This window comes from Perognathus longimembris, chromosome 2, assembly GCF_023159225.1.
Source record: "Perognathus longimembris pacificus isolate PPM17 chromosome 2, ASM2315922v1, whole genome shotgun sequence".
Lineage (NCBI taxonomy): Eukaryota > Metazoa > Chordata > Mammalia > Rodentia > Heteromyidae > Perognathus > Perognathus longimembris.
In genome coordinates, this window is record NC_063162.1 from 63,088,653 (window position 1) to 63,107,266 (window position 18,614).

Below are 18,614 nucleotides of genomic sequence, written 5' to 3' on the forward strand. Positions count from 1 at the left end.
GAGAGTGCATGGGTAGAGTGGGCAGATGCGGTGACTCGCGCGGCCTGGGCGTAGTCCCACTTTTTCTCCCGACCGCCCCAGGGAAAGTGGAACTTTAAAAATAGCATTTCCCATTCACAGGGAAGCAGTCTTCCCGGCGCACCACCGGCTGCGTGATTTTGGGTGCGGGGGCTAAGGGACCCCTGGGGCGGGTAGCACGCGGTCAGCACCGCGGACAGCGCACCGGCGGGGCGGGGCGTCTGCCCAGACCTCACCGCACGCCGAACGGAGCGCGCGCTCGCGGGGGCGCGCGTCACGTGACCCGGGGAATAGGCCCGGCCCGAGCGGCGCGCGCCCCCTGCGTATCCCCTGACCTGCGGCTTCCGGACCGCGGCGCCGAGCCGAACCCGGTGAGCGCGCCGGCCTATCCCCCCGCGGCACCTCCGCCTCCTCGCCAGCGAAGGGCGGGCCCCTCTGCTGCCCACCCGGGGTCCTTGGGAGCCCGGCGCGCCGTCCCAAGCCGGGCCTCGTGGAAGGGAGAGGGACGAGGGGAGGGGAGCCCGAAGGAGGGAGGAGGGGAAGGAGGAGGCCTGGCTCCGTCCTGCGTGGCCGCGGCCGCCTCGGAGACCCCCTCCACCCCGTGATGCGCCACCTGGGGGTTCGGCAGCCATCAAGGGGCCTCAACCAGTAGCCAGGTCGCCGACTGCCTGTCCCAGCTTCTCCTGGCCGCCCCGCGCCCTTCCCAGCCGCGCACGGAAGCAGGGGTCGGGGGGAGGGTCCGGCCTGTGCGCTTGACCGACAGCTTCGAAGTTCCCCCCTCCCCCCACCTCGCTTCACGGGGCGAGGCGAGGGAGATGGCGTTCACCGCGGTCTTGGCGTGAGCCTGGGGGCACGGCCGCTGTGCGGGGCGCTGCTCCGCCCTCACGGAAGTGGGGGTGATCGGGCTGGCCGGCTCCCGCAGGCTGCAGTGAGCCTGAGCCCGAGGGCCCCTGCTCTGACCCCCGCCGCACCCTCGGGTCTGAGCTGCTAGGCGAAACCCTAGCACCGGTCCAGCAGGTCCAGCAGCGCCTGGAAACGGCCCCGGCCGCTTCGTACTTTTCCTACTTCATGTTCTGCCAAGGACATTCGCACAACCCTCCCAGCCCTGCAGCAAACCGCACCACCGAGCAAACGGCGGCCCAGTTCTCAGCATATGGGCCCCAGACGGGGCCGCCAGACTGGGGCCGCCAGACTTGAAGGTCTGGTGGTGAGGTCTTCCTCTCTCCCTCCTTCCACTCCCTCTTTCCTCCCTCTGCACCTCTGTCAACAACCTGCACCAGGATGCGTTGGGGAATAGGGGGGTACAGGGTCCAGTGTGTTGGGAGGCCTAGTGGCTGGGATGTCTGTGTAGTTCTGGGTTGGGAATACCACTGTGGCATTGCCCCCAGAGAGGACAGCCCCCCATGACAACTGTCCAGTCTTGCACAAAGTACCTTATTTCATTTTGACTCCTTGCGGCTGCGTTGGATGGTGGGGGTGACTTAGCAAGGCAAGCTGGGCCCTTCAGCTAGTTGGGTTCACACCGGTCTGGCTGGGTGGAGGCCCCTTGCCCAGACTATTTAGCTTGCAAGACACAATGTTCCTACCCAGGGCCAGGTTGAGAATAGCCATGCTTTGTCTCAGTCTGGCCTGAATTCATCCACTGTGGGGATAGAGCTGCTGGAGGGATCAGCTACTGCCAGTGGGCTGACATCTTGATTCTGCAGTGAGGAAGACCTGGGCCCTGGACCCACACAGAGGCCCCTCAATTGTCAGCGTAACCTCTCCTGCCTCAGTTTCCCTGTTTGTAAAGTTGAGCACCATGACTGCTCCACTGTTAGGCTGCCTGAGCCATGTTCTTCCTCCTCTACATCCAGCTTCTTGTGCCATATGTAGGTAGAATGGAGACCAGGAAGCTCCTGATGGTTGGGGCTCTAGTGATGCCTCAGGCCAAGAGCTCCAGTGCCACTCTAGATTGCCAAGCAGAGCTGGGCTTGTGACCCTAGAGTTGGTCCAGCCCTTGAACAGCTGCTGAGGGGCAGAGGTGGGCTCGGCCTGCAGCCCAGAGTGTTGGGATTGAGCTTGTGTGTTGGGAATGGAGTGGGGTGGGGGTAGGGTGGGAGCACATTTGGAGCTCAGAGCCTGTAAATCACCCTCCCTTCCTGGAATGACTTGTTTTGAGTTTTAAATTTTCCTCTCTTCAGGCTTGAGGTGCCTGCTCATTCTTGACTGAAGATCCCTCTCCTATTCCTGTGGCTCAGGTGAGTTTGCAAGGGGGAGGCAGTGGGTTGGGGGAGAAAAGAGGTGAGACAACAGGCCGGGGGGAGGAACTCCAGTCGTCTGTGATCAAGCCCTGTGGTGGGGCTTGGCCCCTTGCAGAAGTGCAGCCCGTGGGGTCCTGGTGGCAGGAACAGGAGTTGCCCATTCTGTGGGGGAGTTTCTCTACCTGTTGGTAGAGTATGCTCAAGGGCATTGATCAAGTCCCAGCCTAGGCAGATGCCCAGCATGCACATTTTCTGGGTCACTTAGTCATGTGGCAGGGGTGGGAGTGGTCTTCCTCCACTGCATGGCCCCTGTGGGGTGGCCCTTAGCTCCACCCACACGTTCCTGAGTGGCCAGTAGTCTGTAGGAGCTGGGATGAGCAGAGGAGGGGCCACTGCTTAGTCTCAGGGTGAGGTTGAGGAAACACATGGAGGTAGGAACCTGGGGCAGCTGGGGGCCTCAGTGGACCCAGTCCATGCACATTCCCCCCATCTGTTTAAGTCTGCACCCAGTACCTGAGTTAGCTAGGTAACTGGCACACCTGAAGGCCATTGCCTCCTCCTTCTCTGAGGTCACATCCAATCCACCTGGCTATACCTCCCTGCCCCTGCCCTAGATAAGGCAGGGCTGGGCGGGGGTCGCCCCTTCTCTCCTGCCATGCATCACCTTGGCCACAGGCCTGCTGTTCGGTAATAAACTTTCTCTCTTGCCTGAATACCACGTGGCGTTCTCCTTTATTGGCTACCTACCTTAAAATAACTCTTACCTAGATGTAAGGTTAGCCAGGAAGGAAACCTGCCACATGGTTCAGGCAGAAAGGAGTTTATTGGGGGTGGGGGGGGAAGCAAACTGCCAGCCCACACCGGATGGAGGCATGGGGAGGCAGAGGGGAAAGAAGAAGGGAAAAAGAGAAAATAGCAAGAAGAGAGTAAGAGAAAATGAAAGAGCAGGGATCATGTTGAGCAGGATTATATAGGAAAAGGTGGGCAGTATAGCCAGGTGGATTGGATGTGACCTCAGAGAAGGAGGAGGTAACTGCCTCCAGGTGTGCCAGTTACCTAGTAACTCAGGTACTGGGTACAGACTTAAACAGGTGGGGGGTATTTGCATGGAGCCCTCCAAGGGGTGAATATTATACTCTTGGGTCAGGGGAGAACCCTGCCACTCTTGTCCTCTATGGGGTGTAAGAGACATCTGCCATTGAGAGTCCCCTGTATTTGTCTGGAGTTTGAGCATGGGGTCGCTCCAGTGAAGAGCTGGGCTGGGCATGGGGCTGCTTTGGTTTCTGCCCTCCAGCACACCTCTAAACCAAGCAGGTTGTTAGGGAGGCCTGCATCACTAGCTTCCTGGATGTGTCTAGGAGGAAGGGTGCTCAGAGCTTGTACTGCAGTACTGGTCATTTTTGGCCACAGTGGTTGGGGACAGGATCACGTGCTAGGCCTTTTGAGATGGTGCATCATTGCTCTCCCTCACCTCTGTATCCTTGCACCCTTTGTCTGACCACATATAGTAAACCTAGTGCTTGGAGGACCCTCACCCAAGTTCCAAGTCCCCTTCTTGGGAGGACTGTTTGCACTTGGCCTGGGGCCCTCAGAATGAGACACCCAGAGCCTGAGTTAGGTCCGTCTCCAGGCAGGGCTGGCAGCAGGGCTCTTCAGGCCCACAGGACCAACAAGGAAGGAGCATAGGCTGGGGTGAGGGGGCACCTCAGGGCTATGTCTATGGAATCCAGGAGATCAGGGAAGATTGTCACCTCCGTCTTATCATGGAGTAGGCTCCAGGCCTACTCATGCCGGGGAGGGGGGAGGAAAGGGGGCATGACAGGTGGTGATGAGTGAACACATCCCTGTTGGAATTCCTGTCCTGGTTCTGTGGTTTACACCTCTCTCATTGCCTGTGACAGAATGAGCCAGCTAAGGCTGCTGCCATCCTGGCTTGGGGTACAGGCGGTGAGACTTCTGTCTGTGAGGAGTATCCAAGGGCCCAGCCCGCACAGCAGGTCCTCTGGGGCACCCACCACCCTCTCTGGCGGCAGAGGTGGAAGTGACTCCAGTTATGTGGAGGAGATGTACTTCGCCTGGCTGGAAAACCCACAGAGCGTTCACCAGGTGGGCACCCCACCCTCTCTGTTGCACCTGGGGTTGGGTGGAGAGTGAGAAGAAAAGGGTCTGGGGCCTGTTCTCACCTGAAGGAGGAAGGCTTCAGGCCCGCCTACTGAGAAATCAGCTGTGGAAGGTGGGCCCTGGCTGCAGAAACTGCTCTGAGTCTGCTATTCTGAGTTTCCTGATGGCCCTTAAGACAAGAAATGTTTATTGGTTCATGATCTGTAAGTTCTGGTTGTTGGGTGGAAAAAGTTGATTGGGGAAGAAGGTACTGCCTCTCCTTTACTGGAATACTCTTCCCCTCAGAGGAAAGTAAACAGGCACATGGGCCAAACCCAAAGCTTTGGAAAAGTCAAAAGACTTCCCAACCTACTCCTTGATTTATCAGTTCTCACCTGCCCCCTTCTTTTTTTCCCTTCTGAGATTTTAAGTAAACTTATAGTAATATGTGAACAATTCTGTTTTGTCCCTTGCTTTTTTCCAAGTTGGCAATCTATCTCCCAGATTTTTCCATTGTCAGCTTGTAAAGAACCTCATTGTTATTTTTTTCTACCTGAATACTATTCCATTGCAACATTGTGCCATTCTATCCCTGATGACAGACCTCTGGTCCACTTCCAGTCTTGCATGCTCTGTGCCTTTATCATCTTGCATGTGCACAGCTAGCTTGGAAAATTTCCCAGTGGAGGGGTTCCATCCAAGAGTAGCTGTGTGTGCCATTTTGACAGGCTTTGCAAGATGGCTTTCCATGAGGTAGGTGTGTGTGTGTGTGTGTGTGTGTGTGTGTGTGTGTGTGTGTGTGTGTGTCTTAACTGATTCTCCACTGTTTCTAAATGGGTGTGAGCAAAGGAAAGTGCTTTTGTTTTTGTTTGTGTGGTGCTCGGGATAGAACCCCGGGCTTCACAATATGCTAGACAAGTGAGCTCTATCTCAGTCCCTGGAAAACACATAGATGTATCTGTTTATTCACGTCTGACTTTGCTTTTACACAGAGTAGCTAGCTGCATATCACTGGATTTGTTCTCTTTACAACATATCTTGGTGATATTCCACAATTATGAATGTACCTTATTTTTGTTTATTTATCTTGTGGGTCATAAGGCTTCTAACTCAGGCCTGGGTGCTGTCTCTGAGCTCTTTTGCTCAAGGCTAGGGCTCTACCACTTCTGGTTTTCTGGTGTTCATTGGAGATAAGAGTCTCACTTCCTGCTTCTGCTGGCTTTGAACCTCCATCCCCAGATCTCAGCCTCTTGAGTAGCTAGGGTTACAGACATGAGCCATGAGCACCTGTTTTATTTTTTACAATTGTATAATCCTCCAGATTCCAAACATACAGTTGTTCCCTCACTATATTGCGGTTCACTGTATCACGGAATGGAACTCCTGAAATAGGTGAGGGATCACTGTACATTCATTTGTTTTGCCATTTTTCTGTTTAAAAGTCATTTAAGTTGTGCTTGCAATGTCATTTTTACTAAGAGCCCAGCTCTGAAAGGAACGTTTTTTTTATATGTATATCAGGTACACTTATATACATATATGTTTGGATAAATTACTAGCTTAAAAGATATGTGTCTTAAACATCTGGCTGCCTCATTGGCATAACAAAGACCTGTGACCCACGGTGTGTGTGGTCTTGTTTTCCCTGAGGTCTTAGCTCCTGTTGCAGCTGAAGCACTTGAGCCACACTGAACCCCGAAGACAGCTGCACTGTGGGAGAGGGGCCTGGGCTGCTGGAGAAGGGACCCCTAGAACAGCGCCCCAGCAGGCCTGAGAACCATGTGCCCCAAGGAATACCAGATGCTCCTTAGTACTCCAGCCTAGGCCATAGGCCACTCTTGACTCTTCCTGGTCCTGACCTGGCTACTTCTTCCTTTTGCCCTGCTCAGGCCTGGGACAGTTTCTTCAGGCAAGCCAGTAAGGAAGCCTCTGCACGCCCTGCGCAACCACAGCCTCTGTCTGTCGTCCCTGAGAGCCGGCCTGCAGTCTCCAGCCGCGCTAAGACCAGTAAGCTGGTGGAAGACCACCTGGCTGTGCAGTCCCTGATCCGGGCCTACCAGGTGAGGGCAGCCAGGACAGGACTAGGAAGCCACCTGACTCTGGGCCTGGCCAGATGCTGAGAAAAGAGCTCTCTCTCAATACCATCACCTCACCAGAGAGACCCCCCTCTTTTTTTAAAATTCAATTTTGTTGTCAAGTTGATCTACAGAGGGGTTACAGTTACATAATAGGGTAGTGACTATATTTCTTGTAATACTTGTTATACCCTCCTTCATTTTTCTCTCACCTTCCCTCCCTCCCAGCCTGCTAGTTGTACAGTTCTTTTCCAACTTACTGTCTTATGAGTATTGCTATTGCATTAGTTCTCCCTTTATTCTTTGTCTCACTATTCTTTTTTTTTTTTTTTTTTTTGGCCAGTCCTGGGCCTTGGACTCCGGGCCTGAGCACTGTCCCTGGCTTCTTCCCGCTCAAGGCTAGCACTCTGCCACTTGAGCCACAGCGCCGCTTCTGGCCGTTTTCTGTATATGTGGTGCTGGGGAATCGAACCTAGGGCCTCGTGTATCCGAGGCAGGCACTCTTGCCACTAGGCTATATCCCCAGCCCTTTGTCTCACTATTCTGATGTTCCCATTCCCTTCCCTAATTCAGGTAAACATATATACAATACCCAGTGCACCAAAATCATATACAGTAACCACAGGGGATAAGCCATAGGAGATTCACGTAGTACATTGAAAATAACAACAAGAATAAAATCCTCTTGTTTCCATATCTTGGAGTTCATTTTGCTTAACTTCATCTTATATGATCATATGTACATAGCTTTTGAGCTATTGTGATCCAGAGAGCCCTTCTTGAAGTCCTCTACCAGGTGCCACCATGCCTCTGGCTAGTCTGCCACAGTGCCTTACAGAGGAATATGAATTTTGTGTCTACTGATGTGCTGGCTTGTGGTCTGTCTCTGATATCTTGTCTGTCTGGTACAAACCACACCTAATTACCCAGTGGAGCACTTGCTAAATGGTCACATTGAGTGAGCGGGAACTGTGTTGGTCCTTATTGATGTTTGTTGTTTAGTCTGGTCATTCCAATAGGACTGGATAAAGTAGGTGCACAATTAGCGCAAGTGCACCCAACAGTAGTTGATCCTGTAAACTTGGGCAGTCCTGTGTCAGGCTCTCAGGCTGGGCCTCTTCTTAGTGTGTTGTTCCATATTCTTGGTCTTGACTGACCAAAGAGGACTAATTAGAGGGCTTCTCTGGTGTTGGCCTCACAACAAGTATAATCATTAGAGATCTCTGGGAAGCTGTGGCAGAAAGCATTGCGTAAGGGAAACTTGACTGTGGAGCAGTGCTAGGGGCTGCCTGGCCCTTGGCCCAGGCTCAGTGGGAAAGAGCAGCAGGCTGCCATACTGGCAGCAGCAGGGGGCATTAGTAAATGGAAATGTCTTGCCTCTGTTTAGAAGGGAACTGTGTATCTGGTAGAAGAGGGAGGGTGGGCAGGGTTGGGCTCTGCCAGGCCCCCAACTGGTAGGGGGTATGCCCCAACCAGGGCCCCTTCATCACAGCAAACTGCTACTAGTTGCTGTGGCTGAACAACCCTAATCTAAAAATCCATGTGCTCCCAAGTCTGAAACTGTTTGAGTACCAACATGACACCACATGTGTCATATGACACACACTTGACCTTATATGATAGGTCACAGGTATGCTAAAAGCATTGTATATAAAATCAGCTGTAAATATGTCAAGCTTTCCAGTCAAAAGGCAAATATTGGGAGAACAAATTAAAAAATAAAGATATAAAAAAAAGATATCCAATTGTAAAGAAAAAATCATTTCAGGCTGGGAATGTGGCTTTAGTGGTAGAATGCTTGCATGAAGCCCTGGGTTTGATTCCTCAGTACCACATACACAGAAAAACCAAGAAGTGGTGCTGTGGATCAACTGGTAGAGTGCTAGCCTCGAGCAAAAGAAGCTCAGGGACAGTGCGTAGACCCTGAGTTCAAGCCCCAGGACTGGAAAAAACAAACAAAATCCCCCCAACAAAATCACTTCAGACCATGTGCTTGTGGTGTATATAAAACATTAATGATTAGACTTGGGTCTTATCCCCTCACTATGTACATGCAATGATTCTCAAATCCGAAAGCATCACAGTCCCATCACTTCTGTATAAGGTTCACTGAAAGGAGACTCCATGTGGTTCTGGCAGAAAAGAGTTTTATTGTGGGGAGTGGGGGAGGGGGCAAACTGCTGGCACCCACGAGTTGGAGGCATGTAGAAGGAGAAGAGGAGAGGGAGAGAAGAGATTGATATGTCTAGAGAGTAGGAAGGGGGAACGAATCATGGAGACTGATATGGGGAGAGGGTAGGAGAAGGAGTGGCCATAGCAGATGTGGATGTGACCTCAGAGTAAGAGGAAGTGACCTCAGCCTGCTGGACCTGCTGTTACCCCTGGTGGTCCAGTTAGGGGTGCTGGCTGGGGACTTCCTGGAGGGAGAACAAAGGGAAGGGGCCTTTTTCCCCCAGGACCTAACATTCTGGACCAAAGCATTTTGATTTAAGGGAGGCTCAAGTGGATTGCATTTCTTGGCGGATTGCGAGGGATCTTGGATTGACCTTGACAGTGACTGGAACTGGGAGAGTAAAGCTGAGTGAACAGGTCCTCTGTGAAAGCATAGGTCCCAGCCATCCCAGAGGACCATGTGGAGATAATCACAGACAGGAGAAGAAGGTTCATAAGGAGGTTTATTAGTGGGGCCATAGTTCCCACCGGAGAGGGAGCTACATGGCGTCTGCACCTTATCCAGGTGGCAGCTTCTCTCTCTGGGAGTAAAGGGGAAGTAGTTAGGTAGTGAGTAGGAGTGGCTTATTAGGTATGGGTGGATCTGGGGGCTAGTGGGAGGAGCTGAGGACCTGAGGCTAGGGAAATGCTAACATTCCCCCATTTGTTGTTTATTAATAACAGAGGAGGGCTACCAGGCTGGGAGTATGGGCGGGGGTTGTTTCTTCTGGAGCTACTTCCTGCTGTAAAGGGGCGAAGTAGTCAGGGGTCTCTGATTCATCATTTGGCCTGGTACCATCCAAGTGTTTGTTTGACAGTTTGGTTGGTAAAAGTCCTCAACATTTCCACGAGAATGGTTATCAGGGCCAATGGGTGTCATGGTCTCCTCTAGCTACCTCCTGCAGCTTGGGCACATCAAGGAGTCACTGGGGTTGGGGTCTTCAGGGTCCAGATCTGCACTGGGCAGAGCAGTGTAGTAAGAGGATGGCCTTGAACTGCAAATTCCCAGGTGGTGTCCTAGGTGAGGGATGTTGTTATCCTGTTAAAAGAGACTTTTGAGAAGGTCAGGCAAAAAGCTGACAAGTTTACAGGACCAGTTAACATGAACAACATGGGAGAACACACCCTGGGCACAAGCCAGAAAAGTTCCATTTGGAACATAAACCCAATTGTGGCTCATTAAAAGGAAGGAGGAATAACTGGACTGGGGGCAGGAAGGAAGTGTTTAGGGATAGTGGACTGGTTGGGAGTAACCAGTCAGAGGCGCATATATATATATACTAAGTAACAAGGGCAAGAATACAAGTTTCTGTCCAGATGGAAAAAGGACAGGTATGGATATTAGGTGGGTAAACAAGTATTTCTCTTGATCTTCGGCTCTGATTAATTTTGAAAGGGCAAGTTTAAATTGACTCCATTTAAGATGAGACTCCTCTCCATGGTTCCTCATTGTCAGGATTGACCTCGTCCTGAAGGTCTAGGTGCTCATTGCTTGGATAGCTTGAACTCAAGGCCTGGGCACTGTCCCTGAGCACTTCTGCTTGAGGCTAGTGCTCTACCACCTGAGCCACGTGCCGCTTTCAGCATTTGGCTGGTTCTCTTGAGCCAAGCTTCCAGTCTGGCTCTGCTGGTTAGTTGGGAGATGGAGTTTTAGAGGGATATTTTTTTTTCTGCCCAGGCTGGCTTCGAACTGCAATCCAAGGAGTCTTAGCCATAAAACCCTTTTTATTTCCAATTAGAGCAACAGGAGAACAATAGGAGTAGAGCTTACTTGTAACTTGTTGAGAATTGACCAACTTGTCAGAGTTCTGCTGTAACACTTAGAGAACAGCAGACTGAATGAGATCCATATGCCATCAAATCAAATCATATCATTTAACCTTATTGGCAGGTGGAAGAGAACACAAATGAATAACAATCAAGAGGGCAAAGGGTCAGGACAATGTAAAAGTCTCAGCTTCAGTGGATCTGAGGTGGCTGTGTCTTCCATCCCGAATCAGCAGGCTTTGTTAGTCATGTGTGATGGAGGCAGGCAGGAGAGATGGGTTGGATCTGGGCAAGGCTGTAGTAGCATCTTTTAGAGTCCTCTGGATAGATTGTCACACCTCCTGCTGGGTTGCCTGCAAATTTCTACACAGACTGGTTAAAGACATTTGAAATCTCCCAGTATACTCTGGCTTTTGTAGGCTGGTGCTCTACTGGTTTAAGCAGGGTGACAACTTTAAAAAGATTTTAGAAGGCTTGGCTTGGGCCTTTAACCATCTTCCTAGTCACAAAATCCACACAGACCAAAGGCCAACCAAGTCTGCTCTCTGCAGCAGCCATGACAGTTTCTGAGACATCGAGGGGGAAGATACCAGTGCTACCTCAATGCAACCCTGTGGCCACCAAACACAACTCTGATGCTTTTAACCTTGGAGTAAGTCTTGGTTCCAACTGTTATGATAGGCCTGCTATAAACCCAACTCTAATCTTGGGGGGTGGGGCACACAGCCAAGGCAGGAGCACTCTGGGCCTGTCAAAATCTTCACAGGAAGATCACCAGTGACTCCTAGATTCCATGAGCAGTTTTCCGTGCAAGAGGGAGAAGAAATCACTAGTAGTGAAACTAGGCAGTTTGGGAGCAGACTGTAGAGGCAGCTTCCTGTAGCCACAGACCGCCACAGTCCATACAGATAGCACACATGTTGACCTGCATCCTGTAAAGCAAATTATTAATCCTGGGTCAGGAAAATCTAAGTTAGCACTACAGTCCCTTGATCTTGAAAAGAGTTTATGAGAGCACAGGAGAGAAAAATGGAGAAGTAAAATCTTAGTCTATACCAAAGAATTGTCAGGATCAGATGTACATTTGGCTTTTAGCATAGATGGACATAAAGAATAACACACTGGTTTTACATCATTGAACTTGTGCCATGTGCTGCATATTTGAACCTTTTGGAGTTTTTCTTAGACACATTTGCTTGCACCCAAACATGATCAGTTTGGGTTTAAAACCTGGGTTTTTGTTTTCTTTTGGCTTGGAGTCTGGTGATAAGAGTCAGGATTGCCTCCAGGCTGTTCACTGTGACTCTACCCACAGGCTGCGAAGATCAGTTTAACACAAGACTTAAAGTAAGTTAAAATATTAGTCAAAAGCAAGTAAGTTTGAAACCATGATGCCAGTTTTTACTTGTTTTACCAACAGACATACAGACATACAGACAGTTGTGCACAAGCTTTGGGGCACACTTAGAATTTTTTTTTAAATTGGCCATGCAAGTTTTCTGGAATACCAGTGGCAAAATACTATTTTGCCCATATTTTAGAACCACATGGTCAGTTAGAAAACAAAAAACTTTCCTAGCAAACAAAAATGTTCACAGATTATACAGCGAGGAAATGGAGAAGCCTCATTTTTAGAAACCAGTTTAGCTCCAATGGGGTGCTCAAGTGGGATGCTATGACCAGAGACGGTCCAGGAGATGAGAGACAGGACATGAACAGAACAGATACGTGGCACGGCTTAATGGCGGCCGAGCTGGTCAGAGCCTTAGTAGGCTCACAACAAGACACCTCCAGCATTTGAATTGCAAGGCACATTTGAATTGCAAGGCACATTTGAATTGCAAGGCCACAGTTACAGAGTTCAGGGTGGGGGGCAGGGTTACTCAGAACTTGAGTCTCCACATCCCTGCCCAGCCTGGAGGAATTTGGAACGCCCATTACCTGGGGGATGGGTGGAACTCCACCTCCAAGAGTTTTTGGAACCCTGATGGAACCAAGATGGCACTTGCTAAAACCAATTCTATTGTCCACCACGTGGTCAATGCTAGAGAAAACTTAGGATTTAGCCAACAACAAGCAGAACTGAACTGAATCTCCAAGCTTAACAAACATCAATAACAAGAACAGAAAACCTTTCTTTGTGAAACAAAGAGGCAGAAAGAGAGAGAGAGAGAGAGAGAAAGAGAGAGAGAGAGAGAACTCTAAAATTGGGCTCAAACTTGAGCAGCTTTCCTGAAGCATTTTAGACTGGCCCTCATTTGATGAGTGACCAGCGGAGCTGAACTAGAGAACAGTTGACTCCAAACACCCACAATTGCTGATTCCCTTGACCTAGCCCAGTGGCTTAAGGTCGGCGGCTTAGTGGCCTTCCCTGGGAGTGGGGCTCGGAACTTGGAGCCACGATTTACGGTGGCCCAGTGGCCTTATGGAAAAATCCAAGCTCCCGGCTAATGGTCAACTCACCCTGGTTGGAGTTTCAAATCTGTTGTGGATGATTGTGCCCTTCCTAAGGTAAGTGATTAGCAGAGCTGAGGAGTTAAATACTAAGCATCCCAGGTATTACTTTGGTCAGCTGAAATGTAGGAGACAATCAGCAATGAGGTCGTCACCCCAGTTGCTGTGTCCCGGACCGAGCACAGAGTGTGGCCCTGAAGCCATGGCCCTGTGGCCCTATGCTACGGTCATTTGGAGTGGGGCTCGGAACTTGGCGCCAAGATTTTTAGTGTGGCCCTGAAGCCATGGCCCTGTGGCCCTACAGTAAATCGGAAAATCGGATCCGAGCCCTCGGTTAGATTATCACTTACGCTGGGTGTGAGGGCAAATTTGCAGATTGTCGTGGCGGATGGAAGTAGAGCGCTTGGTCAGAAGTTACCTCGGTGGTCCTCTGGGTGGGCTTAGGACAGCAGAATCGGTCCCGGGGGCAGCTTGGACCCCCCAGAAATGGGAGAGCAAATCCACCGGGGAGCCTATCTCAGGTTCAGCACCAATGAAAGCATAGGTATCGGCCATCCCAGAGGACCATGTGGAGATAATCACAGACAGGAGAAGAAGGTTCATAAGGAGGTTTATTAGTGGGGCCATAGTTCCCACCGGAGAGGGAGCTACACGGTATCTGCACCTTATCCAGGTGGCAGCTTCTCTCTGGGGGTAAAGGGGAAGTAGTTAGGTAGTGAATAGGAGTGGCTCATTAGGTATGGGTGGATCTGGGGGCTAGTGGAGGAGCTGAGGACCTGAGGCTAGGGAAATTCTAACACTCTGCTTCAGGGTCTTGTCTTTTACATGAGGACCAGCTCCTTTGTGTGCTCTGTTTTGTAGTTAGCTGAGACCCAGCAAGTTCTAGTCTGCCTGGTGGGCTAGTTGTGAATTGCCCTGAGGCCCAACACTGGTGGCTCCCACGTGGAGAACTGCAGCTCCAACTATGGACATTTTCAAGCATGGAAGAGGCAGAATAATGTAGTGAGTCACCTATCCATCAACATGTGGATAATCTTATCTCTTCCACTCCCACCCCTATCCCCTAACACACAGTTTTTTGGTGTGTGTAAGCATGCTAGTCCTGGGGCTTGAACTCAAGGGTACTGTCCCTGAGCGTTTTGCTCAAGACAGTTCTTTGCCACTTGAGCCACAATCCCACCTCAGGCTTTTTTGTGTGTGTAATTGGAGGTAAGAGTCTCACAGATTTCACTCCCGAGGCTGGCTTTCATTTATAATCCTCAGGTCTCAGCCTTCTGAGTAGCTGGGATTATAGGTGCGAGCAACCCTTGTCTGGCTCCTCTTCCTTTTGTCTTTTATCTGCTGTTGAGTTAACTTGAGGTGAATCCCAGATATCCTTTCATTTGATCCAGGGGCTGGTTCAGTTTGTCGTTATAGAGATAAGAAACTTGCCACAGGAAGTGGAAGTGTGCCTCAAATAGTAGAGTCCTAGCCTTGAGTGGAAAAATCAAGTGAGAGCTTGAGGTGAAGGGTTTATAAGGCCCAATTCAGGCATGGATATATCTGTGCGCGCGCAGACTGGGTGGTTTGTCCTGTTGTTGTCTTGAGTTTGCCGATCACATACTGTTGTGCCAAGTTGCAAGATGACCACCAAGAAGGCCACTGAGACTCAGATGTTCCAAAATGCAAAAGCAAGGCAAGGCTTTATTCAAGCGAGCTGCAACTCGGGCCTCATCCTACCCACCGACACAGCGGAGGTTAGGAGGGAGCCCCGAGCTGTGATTACACAGGGCTTATAAAGGCAAAGAACAAGGTTACAACAATCAGGTGTTCAAGCAAGCAAGATTAGGACACAGGTGCAAATCTGATTGGCTCAGGGCTCGAGGCACTCTGGGGGCAGTCAGAGTTAAGCATTCCCAGCGGTTAGAGTTCTACACCGACTGGGCCCTAATGGGCTTGTCCTGGGTTTGCTCACTGGGCCTGCTTATCTCAGGTTCGCGTGGTAAAGTGGGGTTCGCATGGTAAAGTTGGGCCTGACTTCAAAGTCTGGCACTTCAATACCTGTGGTGTCAGGTGTCATTTCACCTGTCCTGTGTAATTTCTCTAGATGGTGGTAATATCTAAAGGTTTGATTTCCCCCATGAATCAGCTACCAGTGGTGATGGTGATGAGGATTTTCAGTGATTCCTTAGCTCCATGAATTCATTAGGAGTTGCAAAAAAAAAAAAAAAATAGTGGCATTCTGACTTTCCTTCTTTTATATCTTTCAAAAGATAGAGGATTTTCTTTCTTTTTAAAAGTATGATCTGAATGCATAAATTTAGTCATATTTGATTATTTCATCTTGTTGTAGATGATATATGTATATATAGTGATTATATATGTGTGATGATACATATGTGTGCTCAAAATGTCTCCATACTCCCAGCCCTGGCCATGCTTGACGGTCCTTTGCTAACTGCTTTAAGAGGCCCTGCTGGGTGCTAGTGGTTCACACTTATAATCCTAAGTAGTCAGAAGGATGAGATCTGAGGCTTGAGATTCAAAGCCAGTTTGGGCAGGAAAATCAGTGAGACTCTTCTGTTAACCATCAAAAGCCAGAAGTGCAGCTGTGACTTAAGTGATAGAGTCTTGAGCAAAAAAGCTCAGGGATAACGCCTAGGCCCTGAGTTCAACAGGACCAGCATGCTTGCACACTCTTTCTCTCTCTCCAAGTCTTTGTTTATTTTTTTGCTAGTCCTGGGGCTTGAACTCAGGGCCTAAGCACTGTCCATGGCTTCTTTTTGCTCAAGGCTAGCACTCTACCACTTGAGCCACAGCGCCATATATAGATATGTGGTGCTAAGGAATCAAACCCAGGGCTTCATGTATATGAGTCAAGCACTCTACCACTAGGCTATATTTCCAGCCCCTCCAAGTCTTATTTTATATGTTTTTCCCCATCCCAGATCCATCCAGGTCCCTATTGGTTTAGTCATTTCAATAGTAGGAGCTGGAAAATGACTATTTTCTTCTAGAAAGCTGACATGCATTATGGATTTATACTAGCAGCATACTTCAAATGCAGGACTTACGGTTTGCTGTTGACCTCATCAATCTTGTGATGCTGTCTCCTTTCAAAGATGCCAAAAAGACGTCTTCAAAGATGTCTGTGCAGTGGCTTATTGATTTTTTTCCCCCACAGCCCACATGCAACAGTCTTGGAAGAACAATTCAAACACTGTTACCAAGATTAGTAATGGAAAAGAGTTTATGTAATTTTCCTCTGTAGTTCTGTTTTGTCTTTAGGGAATATTCCATTTGCCAACTGGAATCGTTCTTTTCTGTAGTATGCCACTAAATGAATATACTTATTCATTTACTTCATTTTACTTTCACATTAAAGTTTCATTTAGTTTTAGAATGTAAAATGTTTACTATAAATACTATTATACCTCCAAAACAAGGTATTTTCTCAAAGTCTAGCTTCTAGACCTGTCCTTGTATCTATCCCAGTTTGTGCCATACCTGTAGATGGTAATTTTTTTCTTATTTTATGGTTTTCTCATTTTATGATTTAGTTTTGTAATGTGTTTGTGTGTATACAAATACATTTATTTATTTATTTATATATCCTTTCTTACATAATAGGTAATTCACCATGTGTGCTATTGCAGGATTTGTCTTTTTCCTTAGAGGTATTTTATGGCGACTGCCTTCTTGTAGCAGATGGGAGTTTTTCTCATTCCTTTTAACAGCTCTGTAGTACTCCCTCAGGTAGATTTTTCTTATCTTTATGCTTGACTCTTCTTGATGTTCACTTGGGAATTTCTAGAATTTCACAATTACTGTACCATAGTGCTTCCCTTTGTATATAGGCCTGCCGGCTACATGTTGTGCTTTTACACTGGGTGAGCTCCTGCTGCTTTAGTGGTCATGGCTGGGGTCTCACAGGTGCCACGTGTGGAACTCACAGTTCTGAAGCTGGTGTTAAATGCCAGGAGCTCCTAGCCTCATTCTGGGCAAAGGTCTATTCATTTGGGACCCAGCCTAGCCTTTTCCTTACCCTCTTTCCAGATCCGGGGACACCACGTGGCCCAGCTGGATCCCCTGGGCATTCTGGATGCAGATCTGGACTCCTTTGTGCCCTCAGACTTAATCACAACCATCGATAAGTTGGGTGAGAGTTGGGACCCTTTCCTGATGCCCTGTTAATGCATAGAGAGCTGGTACTGTGGCCCAATGGGAATTCTGGGTCCTGGAGCCTGATTCTGGGTCCAAGTCTCCTCTGACCTTTGCCAATCTATCACACAGTGTCCCCAAGAGGGATGTCTTCCCACCTTCCCTAACCACTGACCGCGCCCAGCAGGGGTGACACTTGTTCATGCTCACCCCTGCCAGCTGTGGCTCTGACTGTTCTCCACTGGCAGAAGGTCTTTGAGCTGCCAAGACAGAAATGGAGGGATGCTACAGGCAGATTGTTGAGGGGGTCTGAGGATGTTCTCCCTGCCTTAGACCTGGTCTCCCTCTTTTCTCTCTGCTGCATGGGGCTCCTTCCCCAGCCTTCTATGACCTGCAGGAAGCTGACCTGGATAAGGAGTTCCAACTGCCTACAACCACCTTCATTGGGGGCTCTGAAAACACACTTTCTCTTCGGGAGATCATTCGGCGTCTGGAGGTGAGCTCTGGCAGGTGTGTTTGCCACACCTGATGATGCTCTCTGCCATGTGAGAGGCACTTCCACCTGTGCTCCACACTCCTGGGCCATCATCCATCTTCCTGGCTGTTTGTGGAGTCCTCGCCTCTTCCTTCTAGAGCACCTACTGTCAGCACATTGGCCTGGAGTTCATGTTCATTAACGACGTGGAGCAGTGCCAGTGGATCCGGCAGAAGTTTGAGACCCCCGGTGTGATGCAGTTCTCTAGTGAGGAGAAGCGGACCCTGCTGGCACGGCTGGTGCGCTCCATGAGGTCAGCGCTATCCTGGGCGGGCAGCCCTGTGTGGCTGATGACCAGGAAACCTGCAGGGGCCCAGAGCTTAGGTTGGCCTCTGCCTGGCTGTAGATGTTTCTTCCGCAGAGCTTTAGGCCCAGATGTTCAATTAGTTTGGCCAGGAGCTGATCTAGGGCCAAGCCAGGCAGGTGGAGAGAGGTGAAGCTCCAGGTAAACATGGTGACAGGGGCAGATGGTGGCTGTGGGACTACTTGGGCTGCGGTGTCTCCCGGTATGGGTGGTGGGACTCTGAAGCCGGAGTTGCCTCAAGGTGCAGGCCCAGAGGTGCACCCAGCCCAGTGCTTGGTTGCCAAGCAGTGAGATGTGAGTTGGACTTGGAATTCAGCCAAGTGGAGGTCAGGGGACTTGGTGAGAGGCCCTTGCAGTGCAGGCAGGAGAGAGGCGGGTGGGGAGTAGGTAGAGAAATTTGGCTGTGAAGAGGGGAGAGGATAGTCTGGGCAGGGAGGGCTTTGGGAAGAGGACTTTGGTGAAGTTGGGGACCCCCATCCTGCACTGATCTTGTGCTCCTTGGGAGTGACATGGTGTCAGGTGTGGGTCTAAATTCTTGTCCCAGGTACCCAGCTCCCTGTGTTTGGGAACAGCCCCCATGAGCCCCAGTTCCGTTCCTTCCATCTCTTTTCCCAATCAGGTTTGAAGACTTCCTGGCTCGAAAGTGGTCCTCAGAGAAGCGATTTGGCCTGGAAGGCTGTGAGGTCATGATTCCTGCCCTCAAGACCATCATTGACAAGTCTAGCGAGATGGGGGTCGAGAATGTCATCCTGGGAATGCCACACAGG

The 18,614-nt window shown here is 49.9% G+C and overlaps 1 protein-coding gene across 1 annotated transcript in view; it reads left to right on the forward strand.

Annotated features, from left to right (window-relative positions):
* The first annotated feature begins 314 nt into the window (after positions 1–314).
* Positions 315–18,614, forward strand: part of Ogdhl (oxoglutarate dehydrogenase L) — a 30,851-nt gene continuing 12,551 nt past the window's right edge. Inside the window, exons 1-8 of the mRNA XM_048339296.1 lie at positions 315–389; positions 2,202–2,258; positions 4,163–4,367; positions 6,251–6,421; positions 16,904–17,006; positions 17,389–17,504; positions 17,642–17,796; positions 18,467–18,613. Of these exons, the coding sequence (XP_048195253.1) occupies positions 4,164–4,367; positions 6,251–6,421; positions 16,904–17,006; positions 17,389–17,504; positions 17,642–17,796; positions 18,467–18,613 (896 nt within the window). The 5' untranslated portion in view covers positions 315–389; positions 2,202–2,258; position 4,163. The remainder of the gene's footprint in view (positions 390–2,201; positions 2,259–4,162; positions 4,368–6,250; positions 6,422–16,903; positions 17,007–17,388; positions 17,505–17,641; positions 17,797–18,466; position 18,614) is intronic.